The sequence below is a fragment of the Capra hircus genome, chromosome 13 (genome assembly GCF_001704415.2).
Source record: "Capra hircus breed San Clemente chromosome 13, ASM170441v1, whole genome shotgun sequence".
Classification (NCBI taxonomy): domain Eukaryota; kingdom Metazoa; phylum Chordata; class Mammalia; order Artiodactyla; family Bovidae; genus Capra; species Capra hircus.
Window position 1 is genome coordinate 41,471,273 of NC_030820.1, and position 26,760 is coordinate 41,498,032.

The following is a 26,760-nucleotide window of genomic DNA, read 5'->3' on the forward strand; positions in this document are numbered from 1 at the left end:
AGTCAAAGCTATGGTTTTTCCAGTAGTCGTGTATGGCTGTGAGAGTTGGTCTATGCTTTTGAACTGTGGAGCTGGAGAAGACGCTTGAGTCCCTTGGACTGCAAGGAGATCCAACCAGTCCATCCTAAAGGAAATCAGTGCTGAATATTCATTGGAAGGACTGATGCTGAAGCTGAAACTCCAATACTTTGGCCACCTAGTGCAAAGAACTGACTCATTTGAAAAGACCCTGATGCTGGGAAAGATTGAGGGCAGGAGGAAAAGGGGACAACTGAGGATGAGATGGTTGGATGGCATCACCTACTCGATGGCCATGAATTTGAGTAAGCTCTGGAAGTTGGTGAAGGACAGGGAAGCCTGGGATGCTGCAGTCCATGGGGTCACAAAGAGTTGGACATGACTGAGAGACTGAACTGAACTGAAGAGGCTCCTTTTATTCAAATCATAATGCATTTGTATCCCTAGTGGCTCAGATGGTAAAGAATCTGCCTGCAATGAAGGAGACCCAGGTTTGGTCCCTATGTTGGGAAGATCCCCTGGAGAAGGAAATGGCAACCCACTCCAGTATTCTTGCCTGGAGAATCCCACGGACAGAGGAGCCTCTTGGGCTACAGTTCATGGGCTCAAAATCTTGGACACGACTAAGCGACTAACACATATATTTACTAAAGGTGGGAAACTCTTAAAATACCCCTGGTACTTTTAATATGTAGCAAAATTTAAAAATCATGGATGCATTAGAGTTGACCTCAGAACAACACTGGCTTAAAGTAGGTAGGTACACTTATAAATGGAAATTTTTAAAAAAAATGCATATGTGGACTGTAAACAAATTTCAACCATAGGCTATTAGTAGCTAAGTTTTGGGCAATCAGATGGTCTATGTGGATTTTTGACTGTACTGGGGGTAGGTGCCCCTCACCCCTGCATTGCTCAAGAGTCAACTGTACCAATAAGTGACCAGCAATAGGCCTTTCCCTGGTGACTCAGCTGGTAAAGAATCTGCCTGCAATGCGGAAGACCTGGGTTCAATCCCTGGGTTAGGAAGACACCCTGGAGAAGAGAATCACTACCCATTCCAGTATTCTGGCCTGGAGAATTCCATGGACCTGTATAGTCCATGGGTTTGCAGAGTCAGACATGACTGAGTACCTTTCACTTTCTTTCACTAAATTTAAATTCATGTAATGCTTTGCATTGATTCTCTCTCTGGTCTTTTATTATGCAGAAATACTTGCATAATTTCACAAAGATGTTGGAAAGGTGCCCAGCAGAGGGGGTCAGAGGCCAGTCGCTTAGGAAGCCGAGGTCACAGCGTGCTCGGCCTTCCACTCTGAGGGCAAAAGCAGGAGGGGCTCACGGGCCATGTGAACCGCGGGACCAGGGACCAGGGGCCAGCAGGGGCGAGGCGCCCTCTGAGACAGGGTCACAGGTGTGGAATTACATCACAAAGTGGGACTGCCCCCTGGGGCATGGAGGTCGCAGGTGACCACAGACCAGAGAGCAGGAGCAAGGAGGCCCCAGACTAGGGCGCTGATACAGCTGAGAGTGCTGGGTTCATAGGAGAACTCTGGGCTGGAACTAGGTCAGAGTCCAACTCCCTAGGACGGGGATCCGGCCGGAAAGGGAGCCAGAGTAGGAAATCTCAGCGCTGCCACACCCTTTACTGCCACCTCTTACAAGCCAGAGATGCAGAAACAGGAGTGGGCCGTGAGGCACACAGGGTAGGTGCGGACCAGGGACTCTAAGTGAGCTCCCTGGAGGAGCCACCCAAGAGGAGCAGGGCAGCAGGCCGGTGGGGACTCTGACCTGGCTTCTCATGGGTGGGGCTCCTTGGAGGAGAGGGCTAGTCCCACCAGCTGACCCTGATGCTTCTGTCTTGATCCAAGCTGATTCTCTCTGGGTAAGATCTCTGGAAACTGTCGTGCCAGCAGCGGCCACGCCATACCACTCGCAGCTCCATCCCTGGGAGGACAGAGACATTCATCTGTGTCCCCAGAAGAAGGGACCATGACCAGACTCTGGGGGACCTACCAGCTCTGGCTTGCCCTCCTGGTGGCCCTGGTGGCCCTGGTGGCCCTGGGGGGCAGCACGCTTGTATACAAGGACACGGACAAGGTCTTGTGGGCATTAAGGAACGTCAGCAGCTCGAGTGGCAACATGAAGCAGTGCCTGTGGTTCGCCATGCAGGAGTACAACAAGGACAGCAGGGACAAATTCTTCTTCCAGGTGGTCAAGGTGTGGCAGGTGCAGATGCAGGTAAGGGCGCTTCCTCCCAGTTTGCATACTTGCTTCTGCTTGCCCCTGGCAGCACAGACCGAAACCAGAATGAGAGGGAGGGTGCGTGAGCAGCACTGGGACCCAGTGATGCTGAGCCCCACGGCCAGCTCCCTTTCTTAAGTGCATGACGGCTGTCCTAGGGGCCCCAACCTATGAACTCGGTTGGACCCCAAATGGCAAATCACACATCTGTGATCCGTGTTTGGTAAGGCTGGGAAACAACTGAGCACCATGAATATTTTTACAACAATGCTACCCTGAATGACATTCAGTCTCCCCATATCCCGTGGAATGTGGGTTGACATGGAATAGGAAGGCTCATCAAGTGCCTCCTCCCAGATGCCTTCATTCTCTCAGTCCTACATCTTTCTAGCAGCAGTGGTTCTGTCCATGGAATCCCTCCTGACAGGGCCTCAGGTGACCCAGTGCTGGGAGTCGTCGATCACCTGATATCCACGTGGGGGACGCTCCATCCCCACCTGCTGCCCAAGCAGGGGTCCTTGGTGTTGGAATTCGGCTGACTTCTAGCCTCAGTCGGGTGTTTGGGGTGTGGCTGGAGTCTAAGTGCACAGGAGATTTGCAAGGATGTGTTGCAGAGACATTCAGCAGACAGGCCGTTGTGACAGGCTTACCCCAGGTGTTGGACTCCAGGCTCTCTGGTGGCAGGAGCAGGGCCAGTCTACACGTGACCCTGTCTCCAGGAACACGTGTGCCATCAGCCCAGTGTCCCCAACACACGGTGCTGATGACTGCACGCTCCCTCAGGGGCACTGCCATCACCCTTCAAAGTAAAGTCTCCTGGGTCCTGTGACTTCCGCACAGGAAGAAAAGCCCTTCACGGTTTTCTCCTTTAGGACCCAAGTAGCTTGGGCAACAAGCAGTACCAGATGCTGTAGATGAGGCTGAAATGGAGACAAATGATCACAGCCTTTAGGAAGCCAGGGGACCAATTAGAAGACAAACTGCGAGACTTCCCTGGCCGTCCAGTGGTTAAGACTGAGTTTCCCTGCTTTAGGGGGCATAGGTTTGATCTCTGGTTGGGGAACTAGGACCCCACATGCTGCACAGTGTGAACAAAAATAAATTAATTAATTAAATAAAGAGCTGTCTTTCACTGGAAATCAGGTTCTACTCTCAGCCAAGACATGTTGATCAAAGAGAGTTAGTGGCTCATTCGTTTCTGACTCTCTGTGATCCCGCGGACTCTAGCCCTCCAGGCTCCTCTGACCATGGGATTCTCCAGGCAAGAATACTGGAGTGGGTTGCCATTTCCTCCTCGAGGGGATCTTCCCAACCCAGGGATTAAACCAAGGTTTCCTGCATTACAGGCAGACTCTTTACTATCTGAGCCACCAGGGAAGCCAAAGACGATGAAAAAAAATTAAAAAGAAAACAAAACCCTGAGCCTAGCTGGAGAGCTGGGATGCCGCCTTTCGCACGTTGCTTATGGGGCTTCCTTAGAGAGTTGGTGAGTCCCCTCCTGCACCAGCCACATCCTCACCAATTAAGTGAGGATCTCTGGGTGGGACCTGCATCCCCTGCATAGTCATGACTGAGCCTTGCCTCCCCAAGGAAAGATGAAGGTGACGCCCAAGGGCAGACGGGCTACAGGGAAAGGAGGCTGGTGGGCGGTGGGTTTTTTTGCGGGTTTCTCAGAAGCAGCTTCTAGCACTAGTGTTTCAGTGAAGTGGTTTATTTGAGAGGCCATCCAGGAAGCACCTGGTGGTCAGAGGGGATTGAGAGGGGGCAGGGAAGTGGCCAGTGCAGGGGAGTCGCTGAGCACATTGACTGTTGAGGGCGTCTGGACTCCGTGTCCCTTGGGCCCTAAGGAGATGGTGCAACACCTGAGCAGGGCTGGGCCACCTGCAGGAGGGCAGCTGGGCTCCTCTCCCACCAGCGCTCGCCCGTCACTGGCTGGGAGCTGTTCCCAGGGCCCTTGGCTCCGTCTGGCAGCAGGGAGCCCTGGGAAGCAGCAGAGTAGGTGGGTGCCTGGGCCCCCGCCAACGGTCTCTGCTACAGGAGGTGAGCAGGGAGAGTTTAGGGGTGCGGGGACGGGGAGAGAAGAAGTTTTACTCCTAGCCCTAAGGAACCGTGTGAGCGGCCAGATGGGTGGGCTGTGACCAGGCCAGGCTGGGCCTCCCAGACTGTGGGCGAGATGTTCAGGCTGTCTTAGGAAGACTGAAAGCCAGAGGGGCATCAGGTCAGGGAGTTCTTGGGATCCCCGTGACCAGATGTGGTCTTTCAATCTGCCATTCTGGTTTCCTCACTTCCGGAAAGGGGCGTGTGCATTCAGGTCCCCACTTCCTTGGAATCAGGTCGTCCTCTGCCTTCCTGTGGCCGGAGGAGCTGAGGCCAGGACTGCAGGGGGAGAGCGTGTTCCACGTCCGAAGCCTCTGTCTCAGTCCTGGGTCGGCCGTCAGCTGGCCAACCAGCTTCTCCCATGACAGCCCAGTCTCCCCGTTAGCTCTCTGGAACAAAACTAAGACATCACTTGTTTTCGTTGTTGTTCAGTCGCTAAGTCACGTCTGATTCTTTGCAACCCCATGGACTGCAGCATGCCAGGCTTCCCTGTCCTTCACTATCTCCCAGAGTCTGCTCAAATGCATGTCCATTGAGTCAGTGGTGCCATCCAACCATCTCATCTTCTGTCATCCCTTTCTCCTCCCGTCTTCAATCTTTCCCAGCCTCAGGGTATTTTCCAATGAGTCTGCTCTTTGCATTAGGTGGCCAAAATATTGGAGTTTCAGCTTCAGCATCAGTCCTCCAGTGAATATTCAGGGTTGATTTCCTTTAGGATGGACTGGTAGGATCTCCTTGCTTAAGGCTGGAGAGGCAGTGTGGGAAAGCCTGGTAGCGAAAGTTGAATCCAGGGGAACCTGGACCCAAGCTGCAGACACACTCCTGTCTCTTGCTGTCTTCTTCCTCTTTGCTTAATTTTGCTTCTCCTGGTCATCAGAATCACCTGGAGGCTTGTTCAGACACTGAATGTGCATACCCCACCCCCTCAGCAGTTTCTGATTCAGTGGTTCAAAACCTGCATTTCCATCCACTTCCCTCGTGATGCTAATGCTGTTGATCCGGGGACCCCACCTACAAAGGTCTGGGGCACCTCTGTTGAAGGACAGCCCTTATCTACTCCTGCTCTCACTCTAAGAGCTGATGGGAGAAGTATTTTCTGCATGGCGGGCTTGGCCGTCTCTAAACCCTGCTGTAATCTTTTAAAACCAGATGGGAGCAGATTTATTAATAAATTGACATAGAGCAGCCTTCACCTCACCCATTCATGAATTCTGTCAACCGCTCCTGTTCTGCTTCCTAAGTACTCAGAGAATAGGAAGACAAACCTCGCTACACGAGGCCCTGGGGTGGGCTTATGGGTCTTGGGTAGGGGAACCTCAATGGGCAGGGGATCTCAGGTGACAAAACCTGAAGGGTGTGGGCGTGTGTTTGTGTGTGTAATGGGAAGGGGCTCAAGGAGGGGATCCCATGTGGCTGAGGGTCCTGTTCCCATGGGGCCCAGGTGAACTGGTAACACCCCGGGCGCAGGAGCCGGTTGTTCTGAAGTAGAAGGTCTTGCCTTCAGGAAGGCCCCACGCTGGATGGAGCCTCCGCCCCAGGGAATCTGGCTCCAGGTAGGGGTATCTTTGTGTGGTGGCTCCACAGGCCACCTCCTAAAGATATGTTTGGAGCGGGGAGGAGGAGATAAGGAGAGGGAATGAAAGGAAGAGCAGTTTTTTCAGGCTTTGGTAAAAACATTAAAAAGGAGAAGAAGGCTTTTTTGAACAAAATTGCATGACTGTTAATCAACAGGTCACGGATCGTCTGGAATACTTTATTGATGCTGAAATCTCCCGCACCAACTGCAGAAAGCTTCCAAACGGTAACAAGAATTGTGTGGTTAAGAACACCTCCAAACTGGAAAAGGTAGGGGACACACCAACTGTCTGCGGTGGTCTTGGCTACTCTGAGCCCCAGGCAGAACTTGTGGTACCCAGACCTTGTCTTTGAGTGGTCGGCACCACTCCCAGGGCAGAGCCCCAAAGTGGTCAGTCCTGCGGCCCTCGTAGCAGACGGTGCAGGACAGCAGACTGTGGAGGAAACCTCATCCTCGGGACAGGGTGCTGTCAAGATCACTCTCAGTGTAAGGACTCCATCCCTCTGGGTTCCTGGTGCAGGGAAACTTGTTCACAGACATTCACTGGGAATTCACCCTCTTGGACCTGGAGGTACCACTCTGCTGTGGCCTGACCCGAGGTTGCCCATCCTTGTGAAAGCACAAAGGGAAGTCCATTCGTTCACTCAGCTGCTCATCAAAGCTTACCTGGCCCCAGGTGCTATGCTGAGTGCTGGAAATTAAGCAATGACCAGGTCAGGCATGTCCCCAGCCTCCCAGGCTCAGCCATGGGAAGAGCCCCAGGCTCGAAGCAGAGGGCTGATGTGGCCCAGGGGCTTTTGGCCTCAAGCCTGTATTTCTGACTGGGGTGGGAGTATCCAGGGTTAACCTGAGGGCTTCCTCTGATGTTGGTGAAGCCCCCCGGGCTCTTTCCCCCTCTCACCTCTCTGAAGAGGTGAGCCCCTTCCTTCACACCCATGGTCCTTCACATGAGGTATGTCAGAATCACCTGGCAGCCTTGACACACCTGGATGGCAGGGTTCCCCCTGCAGAATCAGACAGTAGGTCTGGAGAGGAATCTAAGAACTGGCGTTGCTAATGAGCTCCTGCAGTGGGGGGTCCTTGGGACCGTGCTCAGAACTGCTGTGGCATGCAGTCACAGCGGGAAACACAAAAGTCCGTTGACCAGAACCTAAAACTTCCTCTGTGGGCTTACTGTGAACAAATCCATCACTTCCAGTAGAGCAGAGGCTCCTCAGGACAAATATTCAAGCAGGGAGCATGTGGGATACCATCTGATCTTTTATTTTAGTTTTGTGTATCTTTTCCTGGTAGTAGAAATATCATGGGCTAAAGTTTATATTTTCTACTGTGTGCATTGAGCATAAAGGAGAGCTGTTACTTTTTACCTGTTTGTAGAAAATATTAAAGAATTAATAAAAATTAATTAGGAAACTTGTCTCCAGGAAGCTCTTTTATTCTTTGTAAAGTTTCCATGGCCCATCTCCATTTTAGAACAAAGAAACCTTTGTTCCTTTTTTTCCAAGTGTTTGGAATAATGCTGAAGAGGAGTCATGCTGGGTGGTGTCTCATTCCTGGAGGATTTAATGGGATTCTTTTCAGTATTTATGCCTTATTAGTAAATACTATATCAGGTGCTGATTTCCAAAGTTCTTCCAACTCCCTCTTTACCAAGAGTAATTTTTTTTAATTAAGGATGTTTTCTTCTATTAATTATTCTTTCAACATCTACCAAGTATATCGAATAATTTTTCTTCTTTGACCCATTACTAAAATAAATTCAAATAATAGATCCCCTAATATTGAGTCATCCTTACGTGTCTGGAATAGGAAGTACGTGTCTTTCTCGGTTGTTCTATAACTGAGTGTTGTGGTTGGCTCATCTGCACTGAGAGTGGTGGCAGGCACACAGGTCAGGGTGTGCAGACTTTCTGGGCAAAGCCACATCTTTGGCAGGGTTTCTGGACAACTGGACCTGGACACGGCAGGGGACCGTCCTTGTGGATGGTCAGCTGACCCGATCAGCTTTGTGGAGCCTGCTGTGGACACACACATCTGGCATCATCCTCTCCTTTATGGCAAATTTCTAGTTCTGTCTGACTGCAAGGGTGCAATTCCTGAAGGTCACCCCGTGGAGGTGCTTGTGCATGTGGGTGGCTAGTCTCCGGTCACTGCTTTGTTGTTGACAGGATGGCCTCTTTTTCTTATCACTCCCTTTGTGGGAGCCATCCTGCCGGGTCCACGCTGGAAAGGAGCAGTAGCGTGGGTGGGGTCTGCCCTCGTCTCCTAGAATATAGAGGGCTTAGTGAAGTGAAGTCACTCAGTCGTGTCCGATTTTGTGACCCCGTGGACTGTGGTCTACCGTTGCTCCTCTTCCATGGGATTTTCCAGGCAAGAGTACTGGAGTGGGGTGCCGTTCCCTTCTCCTGGGGATCTTCCCGACCCAGGGATCAAACCCAGGTCTCCCTAATTGCAGGCAGACACTTTACCGTCTGAGCCACCAAGGAAGCCTGGTGGCTTAGTGTGCCACTTTTTGCTTATGAATTTTGCTTTTCTATATATCAATATTAAGTACATTCAAACTCCCCAAAGAATGACTTGGAGTGTGGGGTACACACACACACATGCGCACGTGCGCACACCCACACACACACACACACAGATTCCATTCCCAAACCTACTGAATCAGAATGTCCAGGTACAGACACTGTATACACTTCATGTCAAGGGAACTCTGAAAAGCACTGCACAAGGGCCAGCAATTGTTCTATATGCTGCCTTTAATTTGCTATCCTTTTTAAAGGATATTATATTCTATTTTACTAGGTAAGTCTGAGTTAGTTTATTTCTTCGTTGTGTTTTGGCTTCAGGGTTTCTCCGGTCTGGTGTAACAAGAACAGGGGCTTTTCAACTTTTTTCTGCAATTGCTACTGCTAAGTCGCTTCAGTCGTGTCCGACTCTGTGTGACCCCATAGATGGCAGCCCACCAGGCTCCCCCGTCCCTGGGATTCTCTAGGCAAGAACACTGGGGTGTGTTGCCATTTCCTTCTCCAGTGCATGAAAGTGAAAAGTGAAAGTGAAGTCTCTCAGTCGTGCCCGACCCTTAGCGACCCCATGGACTGCAGCCCACCAGGCTACTCCGTCCATGGGATTTTCCAGGCAAGAGTACTGGAGCAGGGTGCCATGCAATTAGATCAGTTTAAAAACCAAAAGAACTTTGGATTCCCAAGGTTTGATGTAATTTGCCCATAAATCATCTTGACTTGGTATCTTGTGGGTTTGAGGGAATGGAGACCCCATAATCCTCCTTTGTGTGTGTCAGAATTCAGCCAAAACCTAACGTCCTTCTCTCTGACACTGTTTGTTCCTCACTCCTGAAATGCCCCTGTGTTTCCAGTCAGTTATTGAAGATGGCCATTGCTGTTTTTCTAGGATGTCTACCTGCCCGTCCATCTGCCTAAGCCTCTTTCCACCCATTTGTCCATCTATTACCCACATATAGAAGTTTTCATTTGTCATTTCAATGACATTTTGAAAGGGAGAATAAGGAGCTTTGGAATAAAATTTGTTAGGTCCTAGAATCCTCTACATTGCTCTTACCTGATGTATTTGTTGTCAGAGCAAAAGGCATTATTTGATTATTAAGATGACACATATTAGTTTATACCTGGCGCAGAACTACCATATTTACATTATAGAAAATATTAATATTTTATTTTATAAAAATAAAATCAAATTTATGTCTGATCTCCCACCAAAAATACGATGATTAGTATTTGCTCTCTATCCATGGATGGGATGGAGACAAACACTCCTCCATGTAACTTCTGGTGGCTACAAGGGTCTGCAGCCTCCAGCTGGCAAATTCTGTGGGGTGTTCCTTGACAGGTGACGGCCCGTCTTCTGGCCTGTTCCTACGCTGGCACCTAGCTGCAAAGCTGGCACCTAGCTCCTGAACTGGCACCCAGTAATGGAACCGCTTTTTGTCTTGCTCTTGGCACACTACTGACTTTTGCTGTGGTGGTGGTCTTTTCCAGAGACAAATGTGCACCTTCTGGGTGGGCGCACTCCCATGGCACGGCTATTTCACGGTGATGAAGAAGCAGTGTGTGGACGTCTAGAGGCTCTGGAGCCCCGCCACCACCCCTCCCTTTGCAAAGAAGTGATGGCCCGTGAGCCGGTACCAACACGCTCCCCTCACACGTGCGTCCCTGCTTGCCGTTCTACTTTCTAGTTTCTTACTATGTGGTATTAAAAGGTGGGCAAGACCCATGCCTCCTTCCTGGCCTCACAGGAGGCCACTTGCCTTTGGCTGACGTGATGGCATGCCACTAGGAATAAGGAACGTTTGTCCCTGAGCACAAAGGGTGGAGTGAGGGCTGATTCCATTTTCCACTGCACACTTGGGAAGGAATCACTTGTTGATTGGATAACACCCCTCACACACACACATGCAGACATACACACACAGAGGGCTGAATACAGTGGGTGCTAACTCACAGGTTCCTTCTGGGAGCCTCATCTGGCTTCAGACTCCTCCCTCCCTGGGTCCTGAGTGGGTGGGTCACCAGGGGGCTGGGAAACCCCCTGGCAGAAGCATCAGTCCTCTCCTGCAGGGTCTCTGAGAATTGGGAGAATTTGTTCTTCTGTTTATGTAAGTGTCAACAGTGGTCACAGATCGAGACAGGTAATAAAGAGGGCAATAAAGATTCAGGGGAAGCTGAAGTTCTCGTGTGTCTGGGGTGCATGTGTGCACACATGTGTGCACGAGTGTGCATATGTGTGCAGGTTATACAATGTGTGCAGGTATGTATTGGTGTGGGTGTGCAGCTGTGTATGTGCAAAGAGACAGAGAGGACGTGGGGGTCTGTGAAAGAAGTATAGGGATGATAGTAGGAGATAAAACTCCCTCAAAGAAAGCAGTCATTAAAAAGGTGCGGCTGGGCTTCGCTGGTGGCTCAGTGATACAGAGTCCACCTGCCAATGCAGGAGGCACAGGTTTGATCCCTGACCTGGGAAGATCCCACCTGCCATGGAGCAACTAAGCTTATGCACCACAGCTACTGAGCCTGCGCTCCTGAGCCCGGGAGCTACAACTACCGAGTCCACGTGACTCAACTACTGAGGCCTGCACGCCCCAGAGCCCGTGCTCCGCCAGAAGAGAAGTCACCACCATGCGAAGGCCATGCACAGCAGCTAGAAAGTAGCCCTGGCTTGCCTCAGCTAGAGAAAAGCCTGCGCAGCAATGAAGACCCAGTTCAGTTCAGTTCATTTCAGTCACTCAGTCGTGTCCAACTCTTTGTGACCCCATGAATCGCAGCACACCAGGCCTCCCTGTCCATCACCATCTCCCGGAGTTCACTCAGCCTCACGTCCATCAAGTCCGTGATGCCCTCCAGCCATCTCATCCTCGGTTGTCCCCTTCTCCTCCTGCCCCCAATCCCTCCCAGCATCAGAGTCTTTTCCAGTGAGTCAACTCTTTGCATGAGGTGGCCAAAGTACTGGAGCTTCAGCTTTAGCATCATTCCTTCCAAAGAAATCCCAGGGTTGATCTCCTTCAGAATGGACTGGTTGGATCTCCTTGCAGTCCAAGGGACTCTCAAGAGTTTTCTCCAACACCACAGTTCAAAAGCATCAATTCTTCAGCACTCAGCCTTCTTCACAGTCCAACTCTCACATCCATACATGACCACTGGAAAAACCATAGCCTTGACTAGACGGACCTTAGTCGGCAAAGTAATGTCTCTGCTTTTGAATATGCTATCTAGGTTGGTCATAACTTTTCTTCCAAGGAGTAAGTGTCTTTTAATTTCATGGCTGCAGTCACCATCTGCAGTGATTTTGGAGCCCCCCAAAAATAAAGTCTGACACTGTTTCCACTGTTTCCCCATCTATTTCCCATGGAGTGATGGGACCGGATGCCATGATCTTCGTTTTCTGAATGTTGAGCTTTAAGCCAACATTTTCACTCTCCTCTTTCACTTTCATCAAGAGGCTTTTTAATTCCTCTTCACTTTCTGCCATAAGGGTGGTGTCATCTGCATATCTGAGGTTATTGATATTTTTCCCGGCAGTCTTGATTCCAGCTTATGCTTCTTCCAGTCCAGCGTTTCTCATGATGTACTCTGCATATAAGATAAATAACCAGGGTGACAATATACAGCCTTGATGTAATCCTTTTCTTATTCGGAACCTGTCTGTAGTTCCATGTTCAGTTCTAACTGTTGCTTCCTGACCTGCATATAGGTTTCTCAAGAGGCAGGTGAGGTGGTTTGTTATTCCCATCTCTTTCAGAATTTTCCACAGTTTATTGTGATCCACACAGTCAAAGGCTTTGGCATAGTCAATAAAGCAGAAATAGATGTTTTTCTGGAAATCTCTTGCTTTTTCCATGATCCAGCGGATGTTGGCAATTTGATCTCTGGGTGCTCTGCCTTTTCTAAAACCAGCTTGAACATCAGGGAGTTCACGGTTCACGTATTACTGAAGCCTGGCTTGGAGAATTTTGAGCCTTACTTTACTAGCATGTGAGATGAGTGCAATTGTGCAGTAGTTTGAGCATTCTTTGTCATTGCCTTTCTTTGGAATTGGAATGAAACCTGACCTTTTCCAGTCCTGTGGCCACTGCTGAGTTTTCCAAATTTGCTGGCATATTGAGTGCAGCACTTTCACAGCATCATCTTTCAGGATTTGAAACAGCTCAACTGGAATTCCATCACCTCCACTCGCTTTGCTCGTAGTGATGCTTTCTAAGGCCCACTTGACTTCACATTCCAAGATGTCTGGCTCTAGATTAGTGATCACATCATCATGATTATCTGGGTCATGAAGGTCTTTTTTGTACAGTTCTTCCGTGTATTCTTGCCACGTCTTCTTAATATCTTCTGCTTCCGTTAGGTCCATACCATTTCTGTCCTTTATCGAACCCATCTTTGCATGAAATGTTCCCTTGGGATCTCTAATTTTCTTGAAGAGATCTCTAGTCTTCCCATTCTTTTCTTTTCCTCTGTTTCTTTGCATTGATTGCTGAAGGCTTTCTTATCTCTTCTTGCTGTTCTTTGGAACTCTGCATTCAGATGCTTATATCTTTCCTTTTCTCCTTGGCTTTTAGCCTCTCTTCTTTTCACAGCTATTTGTAAGGCCTCCCCAGACAGCCGTTTTGCTTTTTTGCATTTCTTTTCCATGGGGATGATCTTGATCCCTGTCTCCTGTACAATGTCACGAACCTCATTCCATAGTTCATCAGGCACTCTATCTATCAGATCTAGGCCCTTAAATCTATTTCTCACTTCCACTGTATAATCATAAGGGATTTGATTTAGGTCATACCTGAATGGTCTAGCGGTTTTCCCTACTTTCTTCAATTTGAGTCCGAATTTGGTAATAAAGAGTTCATGATCTGAGCCACAGTCAGCTCCTGGTCTTGTTTTTGTTGACTGTATAGAGCTTCTTCATCTTTGGCTGCAGAGAATATAATCAATCTGATTTCGGTGTTGACCATCTGGTGATGTCCACGTGTAGAGTCTTCTCTTGCGTTGTTCGAAGAAGGTGTTTTCTATGACCAGTGCATTTTCTTGGCAAAACTCTATTAGTCTGTGCCCTGCTTAATTCCGCATTCCAAGGCCAAATTTGCCTGTTACTCCAGGCATTTCTTGACTTCCTACTTTTGCATTCCAGTCCCCTATAATGAAAAGAACATCTTTTTTGGGTGTTAGTTCTAAAAGTTCTGACAGAATGTGGTCCACTGAAGAAGGGAATGACAAGCCACTTCAGTATTCTTGCCTTGAGAACCCCATGAACAGTATGAAAAGGCAAAATGGTAGGATATCAAAAAAGGAACTCCCCAGGTCATTAGGTGCCCAATATGCTGCTGGAGATCAGTGGAGAAATAACTCCAGAAAGAATGAAGGGATGGAGCCAAAGCAAAAACAATACCCAGTTGTGGATGTGACTGGTGATAGAAGCAAGATCCGATGCTGTAAAGAGCAATATTGCATAGGATCCTGGAATGTCAGGTCCATAAATCAAGCAAATTAGAAGTGGTCAAACAAGAGATGGCAAGGGTGAACGTCGACATTCTAGGAATCAGCGAACTAAAATGGACTGGAATGGGTGAATTTAACTCAGATGACCATTATATCTACTACTGTGGGCAGGAATCCCTTAGAAGAAATGGAGTAGCCATCATGGTCAACAAAAGAGTCGGAAATGCAGTACTTGGATGCAATCTCAAAAACGACAGAATGATCTCTGTTCATCTCCAAGGCAAACCATTCAGTATCACAGTAATCCAAGTCTATGCCCCAACCAGTAACTCTGAAGAAGCTGAAATTGAACGGTTTTATGAAGACCTACAAGACCTTTTAGAACTAACACCCAGTGAAGACCCAGCCCAGTGATAAATAACTCGGTGTGTCTGCGGGAGGATTCTCTGATGGATAGAGTTTTAGCAGCAGCAGCAGCGGGAGGATTCTCTGAGGGATACAGTTTTTAGTTTCGCAGGGTGAAAACCTTGTGGAGATCAGGGGCACAACAGCGTGGATATACTCAGTGCTACCGAATGTCCGTTTGAAAATGGTTAAGACGGGAGATTGTATATAGATATATTTACCACAATTAAAATGTTTTTAAGTAACTAGCCTGTTTAAAGGTGGCGTTGGGTACAAATCGGGATGACAACTGTGTTCCCAAAGGTCAGGGTTTCTCCTCAGGGTCTGGCGGGTGATGGGGAAGCAGCGTTGCTGCCCTGATAGAAGGAGGCCACGAGACCCCCAGGCCATTGCTTTCCTCTCGGTTCCTCTGAACTGAGGCCTCAAGCGGGAACATGGAGGTCTTGGTTGGGACCATCACGCTACCCGAGGTGACACCAGGCACTTACCAGGCAGAGCCCTTGCCTGTCCTTCCGCTGTCCCTTCCCCCGACCCCCATCAGTCCCCACGGTCTCTCTTCCAGGCCCAGCCTTGCGCCCCCCCCTTTCCTCAGACAGCCCCTGCTCTGCCCCCCTCCCCACCAGGAGCCTCCCCCAACCAAGGGCCCAGGATTTAGACCTGAAACAGGCTCTACATCAACCTAATACTCATACCCTGATTGAAAACTACTCTTTCTCACCAGCCAGGGGGCTCCATCTAAAAGTGCCCCCTGACACCCCAGTGGGACGTCCCCCAGAGGAGCAGCAGAGCCCCCACCCAGCCCGGGTGCCCAGGTCAGCCCACAGCCACCTGCCTGTTCCCCCGGATCCAGAGGAACACGTGGGTGCCCTAGGAAGGGCCTTTTGGGACCAGCCCCTTGGGATGGCCCTGCCTTCAGGCCTGTTGGGTGGGAACCACGGGAATCCAGTGTTCACTGCAGGCCTGGGGACAGTGTGGGGCCAGCCAGACATTCCAGGGCAGGGCAACCACCACTGGGGTGCTACAGGTGTGCCTTGCTGAGAGATGCCTCATACAGGCCTATTTCTAAGTGTGTGTTAACTAACAAGAAAATTTAATCTAACCTCATCTCTTTCCAACCTGCCCCTCCAAGGCTCTTCGTTTTCTCTCTCTTCACATGAAAAATGATGCCAAGCAGGCCTCGCTTTTCCTTGCTGGGTTTCATGTCATTTCTGTAAGATGTTCCTGGAGTTTCTTTCTCTCTCTCTCTCTCTCTCACACACACACACACACACGTACTTACTTCCACTGAGGGGGAGAGGAGGGAAAGAGCCCCCAAGATCTGATCTGCAGCCTCTACTTCATCCTGCTGAAGCCCCCCTGCATCCTGAACTTTGTTCTGGGACCCCGGAGCATGGGGTCCCAGGAAGTCATGGAGATGAGGGCCCAACCAGGCAGCCCAGGTGGACTCGGAGGCTGCCCATTCTCAAGACCTGTCCAGAGCTCAAAGGGGGTTGAGGTCTTTCCACCCAGTGACCAGTCATGGCCATTCTAACTGCGAACAAGGAATCCATTCAGCCCAGGCCTGTGTGGAGCTGGGAAGGAGCCAGAGCTCTCAGGACATGTAGGCACCCCAGGGACCACTTGGGCTGCAGTGGCAGGGGATGCCGGGCTTGCAGCCTGGGAAATGGCCCGGGGGGGCTGTGGGGAGAATGCGGCCCAGTGTTGGTCTCAGGGACATGAGCGCTGCACCAGCTCTGCCGAGTCCCCTGTGGCACCTTTATCCCTGAGGCACTGCAGGTCTGTTTGCCTTGAGCCGGGCTGCCTGGGGACTGCCTGGCTCTGGGGTCCTGCTTGACTGGGAAGCCATGTGGGTACACAGACTCAGCTTCCATATGCCTCTTGGGAGAGTCCCCCTTTCTACTTGGTTGGTACGTGTAGACTTGGTGGGTGCATTTCTAGGGTCTCCAATGGAGTCAGAGACAAAGGGTGAAGACCCAGACACTGGAAGCGTGTGGAACAGCCACCACTGTCCACCCTGTGCAGGGGGCTGGGTGGGAGGGCCACATGCAAGCTCTGGGATGGACCCATACAAGGGCGCCTCACTCCAACCCCGGGATCAAAATACAAGGCCATTTTGTTTTACGGGATAAAGATTTGGGTCCTCTCTCGAGATGGATGGACATGGCCAGGGCAGAGGAGGGGCAAGCAGGAGGAGGGTGCTGCAGCCAGAGGGGAGGCCCAGAGAGTGAGATGGCCCTTCTGTGGCTGAGGGTCCCTGGCCAGCCTGGCTGCTTTCCTTGGTGAAGCCCACCCCCCTCAGGTCCACCATGGGGGTGCCCAGATTCCCTGGAGACCTTGGACAGAAGCAGGCCACCATCTGCCTTCAGGCATCCGCGGTCTCAGCCAGGGCCACCCCACGAGAGTCATCACGAAATAGACCGGACGGGACACTCACTTCCTCCCACAGTCTCTGTCCCCATCACCAGGTTTCTCCTGGACGTGTGGCACCAGGTCAATGCAGCCGTCGATGTCACCCAGGGCCAGCCAGAGGCTCCTCAACTCCTCCCCGAGGAGCCATCTTCTGTGGACTGACCAGAGTGGAAGGACAGGTGACTTGAAGGGCCTGGATGGCCACTCTCCAGCCCAGTGATGATGCCAGTGGGCACCAGACATGCCCTTGTGTGCCCACTTTGTCTACAGTGCCCAGGGCATTTTTAAAACTTCCTTCCTGCTATTCCCCACCCATGGTTTGGCCGCACAGGTGGCATGCCCACACTGGGGTGCTCCCCACCCCCAGCTTTCAGCACTCACACACCATGTCCCCACCCTCGGTGGGACCGACCCCTATGATGGACAGCCTCCCCACTCCTGGCTGCACACAGGTTCAGCCTTTGACAGGAAAGGATGGAAGCTCAGGAAGCCACGGCAAACAGAGGTGGGGGTGCCCAGGGCAAGTGGGCACCTGGAGCTCACGATCAGGCGTGGCCAGGGGAGGCCCTCTCACCACAGTGTTTTACTGACCCTACGAGCAGAGCCTGGCTACCTGGGGACCAGTCCCAGCTAATGGCCTCCATTCTCAGACATAAATGTGTCTGAGCACAAGTAAATGAGTCCCGAGTCCTGGCTGGCCCACAGAGCCCCCCAGTCAGGGGAGTGAAGCCAGGAGCAGGGTTGGCTGTGTGACCACCTCCCAGACACCAGCACCCCTGAGCTAGGGTCTCTGTGGGGGCTGGGGTGTAGCCACAGGCCAGCTCGGAAGATGAAGTTCTTATCTCAACACTGTTGCCGTCTAGATCAGTCCTTCCTGTATAACTGGGTCCTGGGGCTGCTTGCCTTCACCTTGGAGGACCGCATGCCCACCTCTGTGAGCGGGTCCATGGAGACAAGGGATGGGCTGGGTCAGCTGCTCTGCACATCCCGGCCGGAGAGCCTGACCGTTCCAGCTCAGCTTTCAGGGCTGGGACACTTGGATCTGCGGGTCTCTGCTGAGGCTGGGTTGGACGGTGGCCTTGGGGACAGTGGGCAGTAGAGGCCTGAGCCTTATCTCTGCAGGTTCCTCCCACTTCTTACTGTCAATCGCATCCCATCCACAGTTGAAAAGCATTATTTCAAAGGTCACCTTTGTCCTTGAGCTGACACAGATTGACTGTTTCCACTTCTAAGTAGGTCAGGGATAAGACAGACTGCAAGGCACTTCCCCAGAGAACAGAGAGCCCTGGGAATAGAGGGTGGGAGGGCTTGGGTTGAGGAGCCCCCAGCTCTTATCTGAACACCAGGAGCCTGCAGGGTACAGCCTTCCACCCCCGCAAAAAGGAATGTGACTCTGGGGACTGACTTAGGAAAAGAATTATCAGTGGCAATGACCTGCTCTCCGGCCCCACGTGGTGCCCCACCATGGATACTGCAGGGACGGGCCCCTGAGCTGTCTGACTTGGTGGGCTCAGCCTGAGGTGTACACATGCCCAGGGCCCTGCTTCCAGAACTCTGTCTCAGAACAGCACCCAGCCCCCCACAGAGAAAGCCCTTCTGCAATCACTGTCTCCCCTTCAGCTTGTCTGTGCAAAAAACAAGAAGGTGGGACTGTGCCCATTGCCAAGATGGAGAGCTTGCTGTGTAAAGGACTTAGCCTCACCCTCTCAGTGTCACAGCAAACTTCACCCACGAGAGAGGCCCAGGGCCAGGGCAAGGCTACAGAGCAGAGGATTGCTCCAAAGTGCTGGGGGCTGGACCCCATCCTCCCTTCAGACAAAAGGAGATTTGTGATAAAGTGAGGGTGATTTTTGTAGGATCTCGCCCAATTAGGCCACCCTTGGGGCAAGACTAAACAAAAGGCATTGCTGAAAAGAAGAGTCACCAGATGAGACGAACCAAGCTGGAATTATGTATGACAGCCTGGTGAAGGGCAATGGGCAACCTTCCCAAACTAGGACTGGAGCCCGATGTCCGACCTAGCAGATGTCAAGAAGAGGTGGCAAGAATACACAGAAGAACTGCATAAAAAAGAGCTTCACGACCCAGATCACGTTGGTGTGATCACTCACCTAGAGTCAGACATCCTGGAATGTGAAGTCAAGTGGGCCTTAGGAAGCATCACTATGAACAAAGCTAGTGGAGGTGATGGGATGGCAGTTGAGCTATTTGAAATCCTAAAAGATGATGCTGTGAAAGTGCTGCACTCAATATGTCAGTAAATTTGGAAATCTCAGCAGTGGCCACAGGACTGGAAAAGGTCAGTTTTCATTCCAATCCCTAAGAAAGGCAATGACAAAGAATGCTCAAATTACCGCACAATTGCACTCATCTCACACGCTAGTAAAGTAACGCTCAAAATTCTCCAAGCCAGGCTTCAGCAATACATGAACCATGAGCTTCCAGATCTTCAAGCTGGATTTAGAAAAGGCAGAGGAACCAGAGATCAAATTGCCAACATCTGTCGGATCATCAAAAAAGCAAGAGATTTCCAGAAAAACATCTATTTCTGCTTTATTGACTATGCCAAAGACTTTGACTGTGTGGATCACAATAAACTGCGAAAAATTCTGAAAGAGATGGGAATACCAGACCACCTAACCTGCCTCTTGAGAAACCTATATGCAGGTCAGGAAGCAACAGTTAAAACTGGACATGAAACAACAGACCAGTTCCAAATAGGAAAAGGAGTACGTCAAGGCTGTATATTGTCACCCTGCTTATTTAAATTATATGCAGAGTACATCAAGAGAAACGCTGGGCTGGATGAAGCACAAGCTAGAATCAAGATTACTGGGAGAAATATCAATAACTTCAGCTATGCAGATGACACCACCCTTATGGCAGAAAGTAAAGAACTAAAGAGCCTCTTGATGAAAGTGAAAGAGGAGAGTGAAAAAGTTGGCTTAAAGCTCAACATTCAGAAAACTAAATCATGGCATCTGGTCCCATCACTTCATGGCAAATAAATGGGGAAACAGTGGAAACAGTGGCTGACTTTATTTTGGGGGGGCTCCAAAATCACTGCAGATGGTGATTGCAGCCATGAAATTAAAAGACACTTACTGCTTGGAAGGAAAGTTATGACCAACCTAGAGAGATATTAAAAATATCTATCTAGATATTAAATATCTAGATATTAAATATTAAATATTTAATATCTAGATATTAAAAAGCAGAGACATTACTTTTTCAGCAAAGGTCCATCTAGTCAAGGCTATGGTTTTTCCAGTAGTCATGTATGGATGTGAGAGTTGGACTAAAAGAAAGCTGAGTGCCAAAGAATTGATGCTTTTGAACTGTGGTGTTGGAGAATACTCTTGAGAGTCTCTTGGACTGCAAGGAAATCCAACCAGTCCATCCTAAAGATCAGTCCTGGGTGTTCATTGGAAGGACTGATGTTGAAGCGGAAACTCCAATACTTTGGCCACCTGATGTGAAGAGCTGACTCACTGGAGAAGAGTCAGCTGGGAAAGATTGAGGGCAGAAGGAGAAGGGGACGACAGAGGATGAGATGGTTGGATGGCATCACCGGCTCAATGGACATGAGTTTGGGTGAACTCCAGGAGTTGGTGATGGATAGGGAGGCCTGGCGTGCTGCAGCTCATGGGGTCGCAAAGAGTTGGACACGACTGAGCGACTGAACTGAACTGAACTGTCCAGCCCTGGGCAGTGTCTCCTGTGTGTCTCGCTCAGCCTCTGCCTTGGCAAGCAGCCAGCAAATGTGATTAGGGAGGAAGGTTATTTGGCCTTTTTCCTCCCAGGCTCTTTGCTTTTGAGGCTGAGTTGGAGTTTGGGCCTCAACAGCACAGCCTTTCATGGTGGCCTCTGTCTGGCTGAGAGCTCACCCTCCCCACCTCCAAGCAGACCCTCAGTCCTGCAGGTGGCCAATGGCTTTAGGTGGGTGGTGGAGAACTTTCTGGGGAGTGGTTCAGAGTGGAGGGACAGAGGCCTAGAGAAAGAAAGACTAAATCTCCAAATAACTTATTTCAGTAACGTTCTCTGGCCCTATAGCCCAAGTGAGTCCAGAGATCCTGCTTAAGAGGGCTCACCCACATTGATCCAGGTGGGAGAGGATCTCCCAGGTTTATACAAGAGCTGGAAAGACTCAGTCATCCATAGGAAGAAGTGGAGAAGGTCCTGATGTTTGGAAACATGGAGTGAGATGGGCTGAGGCCCTCAGCGAAACCCTCCAGCCTCCCCCGGCCCGCAGGCCTCAGACTGGGACCAGTGTCAGTATGAGCCCCAGAAACACAGCCTCTGATGCAGGTTGTAAAGCTCCCTCCTCACCAAGGACCCACCAGGCATCCCTCCCCTCCACCCGAGCCCAGCCTGTACTGTGCTGTGCTAAGTCGCTTCAGTCGTGTCCAACTCGTTTCTATCCTATGGACTATAGCCCACGAGATTCTCCACACAGGCAAGAATACTAGAAGGGGTTGCCATGCCCTCCTCCAGGGAATATTCCCAACCCAGGGATTGAACCTGCGCCTCATGTCTCCTGCTTTGGCAGGTGAGCTCTTTACCACTAGCACCACCTGGGAAGCCCCAAGCCCAGCCTAGGACCTCGAAAATGGTCTGTGCTGACAACGCTGGTGAAGATGCTGTTTTGTAAACAGTTGTGTTTTTTCTCATTTCAATGCAAGCCTGCTCTTTGGAGCCAAAAGTCCAGGATAGGGGCAGTCTATCAAAGCAGAAGAATTAGGTAATAACTGTTCTATTCCAGACAAGAAAAACCAGGGTGCCCATGCTCTATTGTGCACATAGACAAAAATGTCTGTAGGACAAATTCCTGGATTCAGATGTGTTGGGGACTGTGTAACTTTTAAATGTTTGGCAGAGATTGCTAAATCACTGTGAACAAGGACTGTTGGATCCCCATGTACCAACGCTGATGAAGGTGGCTTATCAACTAGACACTATCATTGCATTCAACCTTTTTCCAAAGAGTAAGGGAATGGTGATACTTCATTGATCTGGGTTAATCTGAATTTCTGTTAAAGATGCTAAGCATGTTTTCAAGTGTGTTTTAGAGATATTTATACTTCTTTTTCTGTGTTTTCTCCAAGTTTCCTATTAGATTCTTGTATTTTTAAAGATTACTTCCCAAAACTCCTTGATATGATGAAAATTGAGATGTTCTGCATCATACTTGTCAAGTTCTTACCACTTGTTTCCCTTCATGCCCATTAAAATTTCAGTTCAGTTCAGTCGCTCAGTCGTGTCCAACTCTTTGAGGCCCCTGTGAACTGCAGCACACCAGGCCTCCCTGTCTATCACCAACTCCCGGAGTCTACCCAAACCCATGTCCATTGAGCCGGTGATGCCATCCAACCATTTCATCCTCTGTCGTCCCCTTCTCCTGCCATCAATCTTTCCCAGCATCAGAGTCTTTCCAAGGAGTCAGATCTTCACATCATGTGGCCAAAGTATTGGAGTTTCAGCTTTAACATCAGTCCTTCCAATGAACAGCCAGGACTGATCTCCTTTAGGATGGACTGGTTGGATCTCCTTGCAGTCCAAGGGGCTCTCAAATGGTGATCATCAAAAACAGAGGTCATAACCAGTGCTGGCATATATGTAGTAAAATTGGAACCCCCAGACACTGCCCGTGGGAGTGCAAAATGCTGTAGCCATTTTGGGAAATCATCTAGTAGGTTCTCAGAAAGTAAATATAGCGTTCAGGTAACTCAGTAACTCAGTGTATATCCAAGAGAAATAATAGCATCAGTTCAGTTCAGTTCAGTCACTCAGTCGTGTCCGACTCTTTGCGACCCCATGAACCGCAGCACGCCAGGCCTCCCTGTCTATCACCAACTCCCAGAGTTCACTCAGACTCACGTCCATCGAGTCAGTGATGCCATCCAGCCATCTCATCCTCTGTCGTCTCCTTTTCCTCCTGCCCCCAATCCCTCCCAGCATCAGAGTCTTTTCCAATGAGTCAATAAAAGCATATGTCCACACAAAAGCCTGAATAAGGATGTTTGGAGCAATACTAGTCATAATAGCCAAGAAGCAGACACAACCCTCATGTCCACTCATTGGGGAGTGGATAGATATAACACAGTACGCACATATGCAGGGAAATGTTATTCAGTGATAAAAAGGAATGAAGCAGCAATTCTTGCTATAACAAGGATGAAACTTGAAAATATGCTAAGACAAAGCCATGCACTACAAGACTATACAGAATATGAATCCATTTATAGGAAATGCCAGAAGAGACAAATCTGAAAAGTAGATGAGAGATTGCCTAGGGTTGAAGGAGGCAGGGAACCTGGCTGGTACTGGTTTAGGCTTTCTGGGAAAGCTGATTATGGTTTTGGATGTAAAACTCTTGAAGACACAAAAAGCCATTGAATCACACACTTAAATGGTTGGATTGTATGCTGTGAGAATTATATTTTAGTAAAGTTGTTTAAGGTAGTCCCTGATGGCTCAGTGGTAAAGAATCTGCCTGGTAATGCAAGAGACATGGGTTCCATCCTTGGGTTGGGATGATCACCTGGAGAAGGGAAATGCTACCCACTCTAGTATTCTTGCCTAGAGAATCCCATGGTGGCTGCAGTCCATGGGGTCACAAAGAGTCAGTCATGACCAAGCAACTGAACAGCAACCACGAAAGGTGCTTAAAAAACCACATTGCCCCCGAGCGGCGAGCCTGCCTCTTAGCTGCCCACTGGCTGCACCCCCTGAGGCAAGCAGGGTGAGGAGCACCAGTGGGTGGTCCATGAATCCTGATTCCCATAGTCAGGGCAGAATGAGATGCTTCATACTTGGCAATAGCTTCTGGAACAATCAGTATCTGCCATGGCCTATGACCCCAAAGCAAATGAGTGAGTCCTGTGCAGGGGTGCGGGGGAGGGGGAGTGGGGCCATGCTGAGAGGATACAAACCCCTCCCCTCTCTGTCGCTGGAAGCCCAAGGACCAGCCAAGAACTCAGTCCTGCGGGTCCACATCCATCACAGTGTCAACACCTCAAACCCTTGCCCTTTGACTTTCACAAGGCCACCTGGGTAGGCTCCAGCAGGTTCCCAGGGATTATGGGCTCCCCCTGCCCCTTGCTGAGCAAGGTGCCAGGGGAAGATGGATCAACCAGGGCGTCTGGAGAGAGACTTCAGCCCAGATCACTGTTTTCAAACAATTCATGTGGTCAAGTTGGGGAAATGGACTCCTTTTGGACCATACCATCTGCTCAAATCATCTTAGCCCCACCGAACTAAGACAACTGAGGAAATTGTCTTTGTGCTTTGCATTTTGAAAGAGCTTTTCCCATAAAAGAGAACTTAGCCCTTTGCCAATTATCTTCCAAATAATTTATTGTGTTCCCATTCACCTGGTGACTTTGTGCCAAGGAATCTGTGTGAGCAGGTGATGTGTGAGCCTGCATGTGTGAGTGTGTATTGTACAAAATGTGTGGGTCAATTGATTGTTCTCCATCTGGCTTCTGTGTTTCCTACAACCTTAGAAGTTCAGTTCAGTTCAGCCGTTCAGTCGTGTCTGACTGTTTGTGGCCCCATGGATTGCAGCATCCCAGGCTTCCCTGTCCTTCACCAACTTCCAGAGCTTACTCAAATTCATGTCCATTGAGTCGGTAATGTCATCCAACCATCTCATCCTCTGTTGTCCCCTTCTCTTCCTGCCCTCAATCTTTCCCAGCATCAAGGTCTTTTCAAAGAGTCAGTTCTTCAGATCAGGTGGCCAAAGTATTGGAGTTTCAGCTTCAGCATCAGTACTTCCAGTGAATATTCAGCACTGATTTCCTTTAGGATGGACTGGTTGGATCTCCTTGCAGTCCAAGGGATTCTCAAGAGTCTTCTCCAACTCCACCGTTCAAAAGCATCAGTTCTTCAGTGCTCAGCTTTCTTTTTAGTCCAACTCTCACATGACTACTGGAAAAACCATAGCTTTGACTAAACGGACGTTTTTTGGCAAAGCAACCTCTCTGCTTTTTAATATGCTGTCTAGGTTGATCATAGCTTTTCTTCCAAGGAACAAGCGTCTTTTAATTTCATGGCTGCAGTCACTATCTGCAGTGATTTGGGAGCCCCCCCAAATTAAGTCTGTCACTGTTTCTGCATATAAGTTATATGTACTCTGCATATAAATTAAATAAGCAAGGTGACAATATACAGCCTTGATGTACTCTTTCCCGATTTGGAACCAGTCTGTTGTTCCATGTCCAGTTCTAACTTTTGCTTCTTGACCTGCATACAGATTTCTCAGGAGGCAGGTCAGGTGATCTGGTATTCCCATCTCTTTCAGAATTTTCTACAGTTGTGATCCAGACAGTCAAAGGCTTTGGCATAATCAGTAAAACAGAAGTAGATGTTTTTCTGGAACTCTCTTGCTTTTTCGATGATCCAGTGGATGTTGGCAATTTGATCTCTGGTTCCTCTGCCGTTTTTAAATCCAGCTTGAACACCCAGGAGTGCACTGTTCACTTACTGTTGAAGCCTGGCTTGGAGAACTTGGGGCATTACTTTGCTAACACGTGAGATGAGCTTAGTAAGGGCTCCTGAATTCCAGCCCAGGATTCCATCTCAGACATCTGACCCTTCAGCAGGTAACTTTCAGGTCTCACAGGCCCTGTCTGGATCTCATCTTACAGGTCTCAGGTGTGATCCTCGTTGGGCTGTATGTTATCCTGGAAAGAGAAAGAGTGATTTCCCAGTGTCTGAGTTCGTGAAAGTCCCTCACCACGGCTGAACCAGGCCCCTGTGCTGAGCGAGACGGAGTCGTGACCGTCAGGGGAGCCTGACTCGGGAGAAGAAGCACGCACAGGGGAGGAACCTGGACCAAGGGAGCCCTTCTGGGACAGGCCTGGAGATGCGGAGAGAAGGCTGCCATCTGTCCCTCCCACAGAGGGTCACACACCCGTGGCCATCGCCAGCCTTCGGCTTCGTGTCCTCGTCACTAGCCCTGGGCTCCCCTCCTGAGCGAGGAGGCCCAGGGCCCCTGAGCCCAGCTGTTTGGTGCCTCCTCCTGCCTCTAAGACCAAGGGGTCCCACAATGGGACTCTGACAGAGACTCGCTGGAGGTGGCTTCACTTCCAGCTGCCCATCCAAAGCACAGAGATTTAGAAAGTCCAGAGGCATGGGACAGGATGGGAACTCAGTGCTGGCAGCAGATGCTGTGGGCTCCCCAGTGAGTCTATAGGCTTGAAGGCAGAGGGTCCCTCATCAGAGGGGCTGGTCACTTGGGCCGCATCAGTGGGGCAGGGCTTAGGTCACAAAGGGGCCACAGAGGTGATCACTGGCAGGGAGGGCAGCTGGGGGGCAGAAGCACCCAACCTTGGCCCCAACAAACACCTCGAGTGGGCACATGGCTGGGAACTGAGTGGGCTGGAAACGAGCTGGCCACAGGCGAGAGCCACCGTGCTCAGGTCTTGAGGAGGGAGAGAGGCTGCCTGCGGCCGGCGGCCAGCTCAGGGCTTGGCCACAGCATTGTGGAAAGGGCCTTGGTGCTCAGGTGGGTCTGGGGGTAGCCCTGGTGGGCAGGAGATGGCCCTGGGCGGCTAGCCCATGTGCCCAGGCACATGGAGCAGGAGAGTCACTCCTCCCCATCGTGTGTCACGTCAAAGCTGCCGTGGAGCAGAGGCAGGGCGGGAAGGGATAGGTTACTGCCAGCCGGGAGGGTGGGCAGGAGAACCCGGTGTCCATGTGTGTCAGCCTCCCCACAGGTCAGTCTCTGGGAGGCACAGGTTTGGCTGGTGATTCCTGGCAGAGGGCACGTGGCAATCCCAGATGGGATTAGCAGCTGAACTAAGACCCTGGGAGTATTTGATGCTGGGTGTCTATATCTAAACCCCAGGAGTCTCTTGGTTTAGACACTACATCCTCTGTTCAGCCCAGACACTCTGTCCTTACTTCTCTGGGCAAACGCACCCCATGGATCCAGCTTTGGCTCAGGCTGCTAGCTCCTGGTCTGCCCCCTACACCTGAACTGCTGCATCAGCCTTGAGAGCTACGTCCTGTGGGTCCTTGTCGGCTGGAGGGCTTCCTCTAAAG

The 26,760-nt window shown here is 50.2% G+C and overlaps 1 protein-coding gene across 1 annotated transcript; it reads left to right on the forward strand.

The window, feature by feature from the left end:
• On the forward strand, window positions 2,011-10,035 carry LOC102183702 (cystatin-8). The gene is made up of 3 exons (XM_005688122.2): window positions 2,011-2,259; window positions 6,091-6,204; window positions 9,952-10,035. Exons 1-3 carry the CDS (start codon window positions 2,011-2,013, stop codon window positions 10,033-10,035), a joined length of 447 nt encoding a protein of 148 aa, XP_005688179.2.